The sequence below is a fragment of the Zingiber officinale genome, chromosome 1A (assembly GCF_018446385.1).
Source record: "Zingiber officinale cultivar Zhangliang chromosome 1A, Zo_v1.1, whole genome shotgun sequence".
Lineage (NCBI taxonomy): Eukaryota > Viridiplantae > Streptophyta > Magnoliopsida > Zingiberales > Zingiberaceae > Zingiber > Zingiber officinale.
Genome location: NC_055987.1, coordinates 41,300,306 through 41,304,149, shown reverse-complemented (window position 1 = coordinate 41,304,149; position 3,844 = coordinate 41,300,306). Strand labels below are relative to the sequence as shown.

General features: G+C 33.4%; 1 protein-coding gene across 1 annotated transcript; it reads left to right on the top strand.

Moving 5' to 3' along the window:
- Positions 1–482: 482 nt before the first annotated feature.
- LOC122023625 (40S ribosomal protein S13-like) lies at positions 483–2,855 on the top strand. The gene is made up of 5 exons (XM_042581853.1): positions 483–643; positions 722–794; positions 873–1,011; positions 1,093–1,279; positions 2,615–2,855. Exons 1-5 carry the CDS (start codon positions 621–623, stop codon positions 2,646–2,648), a joined length of 456 nt encoding a protein of 151 aa, XP_042437787.1. The 5' UTR covers positions 483–620; the 3' UTR covers positions 2,649–2,855.
- Positions 2,856–3,844: the final 989 nt, after the last annotated feature.

Below are 3,844 nucleotides of genomic sequence, written 5' to 3'. Positions count from 1 at the left end.
GGGAGCAGTGCCCGTTTGTTTTTTTATTTAAAAAAGAAGTAGCATTTCTCGACAACTTTTTTTTTTTACTTTTTTTTTTATCTTTTATTTTTTTTAATTTTTACATTAATCATTATAAAATTTAGTGCTTTTATATTATTTTTACTTTTTTTTATCTTTTAATGTTTTTAGTTTTTACATTTAGGAAATCATTATAAAATTTAGTGCTTTTTTAATATAATTAATTATAGTTAATATCCAAAATGTTTATTATTATTTTTCCTTAACTTTTTTTATACATAATAGTTGTATAGTATAATTACTTATATCTATTTAAATGTGTATATTTTGTACTCATTAATTATCATCAAGTTCAGATAAATTTTTATAGAATTATAAATATTTTAAAAAATAAGTATTTATCAATTTGTTATTTTTAATGCTTGATATATAAAAAAACTGACCGGACGGTCCGCTTAACCGCATGAGGAATTCGTCCGGGTTAAACCTTAAATCACGATATATTGAAGTCCTAGGGTTTCAGCCGTCTCGATCAAAGCCGTCGTACTCTCACTTTTGCTCGCCGCCTCGCTACCTCGCCGCCGCCGACGCGCTACCTCGCCGCCGACGCCGCCGCCATCATGGGTCGCATGCATAGTCGCGGGTAATGTTCTTCACTCCTCCATCTTCCTTCATTATATTCTGATCTTGTTGCATTGTTTATCTTCGTCACTGGCTTCAGAAAGGGCATCTCGTCGTCGGCGCTGCCGTACAAGAGGACTCCTCCGAGCTGGCTTAAGATCTCCGCCCCAGACGTGAGTTATCGCTTCATTTCGTTTCTCATTGCTCGTCGTTTCGTCTTCCTATGCTTAGTTGATTCGTCGATCCGCCAGGTGGAGGAAAGCATATGCAAGTTTGCGAAGAAGGGGCTAGCGCCGTCGCAGATTGGCGTCATCCTTCGTGATTCTCACGGTATCGCCCAGGTCAAGAGTGTCACTGGGAGCAAAATTCTCAGGATCCTCAAGGGTCATGGTGGGTAAAATTGGTGCTTTGCGAAACGCTTCTCTAAATTTTGGGTGTTCTCTGGTTGATTTTGCGCATCGGGTATTGTAGGACTTGCGCCGGAAATTCCTGAAGATTTGTACCACCTGATTAAGAAAGCTGTGGCAATCAGGGGGCATTTGGCCAAGAACAGGAAGGACAAAGACTCCAAGTTCAGGCTCATCCTGGTGGAGAGCAGGGTCCACCGCCTTGCTCGCTATTACAAGAGGACTAAGAAGCTTTCTCCAGGCTGGAAATAGTAAGTACTAATTAGCACCATCTCTACTTAATTATATTCTTTCCTATGCTTAAAACTGGACTTGGTTCACTATTGAGAAACAATTTTTTTTTTAAAGTTTCTCCAAAATTCGAGTCTTATGCCTTTTCAAGCATCACTTTCAACCATTAGGCTTCACAAAAAGAAGATTTGGGCAAAATGTGTTGGCAGGGTGACATTTTATCAGCTTAAAAAACCACGAATTACCTCATTAGTTATGATGATGCAGTAGTGATAAATTCTCTTGGTTTTTTTTGCTATAGATAAATTGGAAGCACGTTTTTTTTTTCCGAATTACTTGTTCTTAGTACATTATTATACATTTCTATGATGTCAGATATTCAACATTTACTTGACTAACTCAAATAAATTACCATTATATTAAAGGTTTGGCTCGGATTATGTTATTATGTAGGATGATTTATGAAAATAGTCATTGGTTTATCTTGTGCCGTTTTGGTTCTTGTTTAGTCTCAAAATTTTGTTCTTGGGTACAATAATCATATTGGGACATATCCAATTTTTGTTAACTACGTACTGATCCATTGATTGACAGGCAGTGGAATAACAAGTTCATTGTATATTGTGGCAGCAGGGTGTATTTGTCCCTGCTGTTAATATCATCCACTTTATGTAGCATGTACTCGTAGTATCGCTTGTTTTCCTCAGAAATAGTTGGTTCCAACCTAAAATTCTTCCCCTTGCGGTCTTAATAATATTTATTTGCATGGGAAACTGCTTTGTGGAACAACAAGCAATTGTTTTATTCACCATCAATCTCAGTCTAAGCGGGTTCTGTAATCTACCATCCACATTGTTCCTAATTGCTGTCGTTTCAGTGGTGTAATCATTGAATATCTTTATCATCTCGGGCCTGCACATGCCATTTGCTTCTCTTCCATGGAAGTCTCATTTTCTGACTTGTTTTTGCAATTATCAATTTAATCTGACCAAAAGATAGACTTCCAATTTATGTCATCTCATTTCTTTCGCAAGATTAGTAATAATTCTGACTCAATATAACCTAATTAGCCTTTTGTAGAATTTCTAAATTAACAAATTTCAATAAAGATAATGTGAAATCCTCCATCAGAAGAGTATATTGAATGTTCAGAAATAGCCAAATAGGAATGTCTTCCATTTAAACAACTACTCTTGTAGGAATTCAAATGTTTTTTAATGTTGATCAAGCATGTAAATCTTAATGAAGCAACATATATTTTAGGAATTAATCCTTTCAATCTTTAAGTGCAAAAAAATAATAGTTTATTTAATTTGCTCTATGTTTTTCTAATTTCTGCTTAATTACTTTTGCAGTGATTCTGCTACTGCCAGCACTCTAGTGGCTTAGAAAAGTCCACTTTCTAGAATTCCTGAAATCATTGATGGACAATGCTTGATGAAATTTAAAACATTTTAGGAGATTTGTTACAACGACCACATTTTAGTATTTACCTTTCCTGTTTCTGTTATAAACATTGTTATGAAGTATGTGAAACGTTTTGGGGTTAATTTGTGAGATAGAATTTATAAACTTCAGAAAATTAATTTAGAACAAGTGATTTCTCATTTTTAATATTTTATTTATATTCATTGAATAATTTTTATTCTTAATTTATGTTGCTGTACATGCATCTCATCCTTCATATATCACCCAATCTCTTCAACTCAAAACTCCCAATCCTGCATCTTATTTAACAAATCACCATCAAGTTCTTGATTTTTTCTATCTTTTTACAATTTAGTCCACTCAATTGAATCCACCAATCCTTTCATTGTTCTCAAACCTTTGTTTTAGGTTTTCTTTCTATCAACCACAACACTCATTGTGAGCTGTGTAGCCATTGCTGGGCTAATCCTCAAAATATGACTTAATTTGCTTGTTCAATGATGTTGCTCATTTGGCTCTTGGATATAGTCGAGTTGGTTATTATGCGATAAATATTATTACAATGTTATTATGCGATAAATATTATTACAATGGATAATGGGTTGAATTTTGGTAAAATTTTGAAAAATACTCTCACTTATAGTGGTTAACAGTAAGTTTCTGATTTGTCTCCTCATAAATAATTGTGGAGTTGACATGTGGTGTTATTGAGGTGGCAGATTTTATCTTTTACGATAATGATGTTGTTCATTTACCTTTTTTTTATTTTTTATTTTGTGTTAGAGTAAAATATTTTTTTATGATTTACTTATTTATTTGTATTTGGTTTGGGATTGTTGATATTAGGCCGTTTAGTATAAGTAATATTATGGTGTTTTTATTTATTTTTTAAATATTTAAGGATTGATTTATAATTTTGATGAATTAATGGATAATATTTTTAATATACGGTTAATTTAAGAATGTTTATTTATTGTTTTTAATTTATTTTGTTGTTTGGTGGAAAGTTTTTATGGCCTGTCAACTAAAATAAAAAACAAAAAAACAAAAAAGGCCGTGTCTCTATGGTCCCAAGCCCTTTAAGGAAATGTCTAGATCTTTCTTGGACATAATGGTACCAACGCATTATTGCTGTCGAATGGCATGGAACTCACTTC

Coding starts and splice junctions, on each gene's coding strand:
- LOC122023625 (XM_042581853.1), top strand. CDS start 621: ATGGGTCGCATGCATAGTCGCGG. Junction 1,012..1,092: donor CAGGATCCTCAAGGGTCATG/GTGGGTAAAATT, acceptor CGGGTATTGTAG/GACTTGCGCCGGAAATTCCT. Junction 1,280..2,614: donor CTTTCTCCAGGCTGGAAATA/GTAAGTACTAAT, acceptor TTACTTTTGCAG/TGATTCTGCTACTGCCAGCA.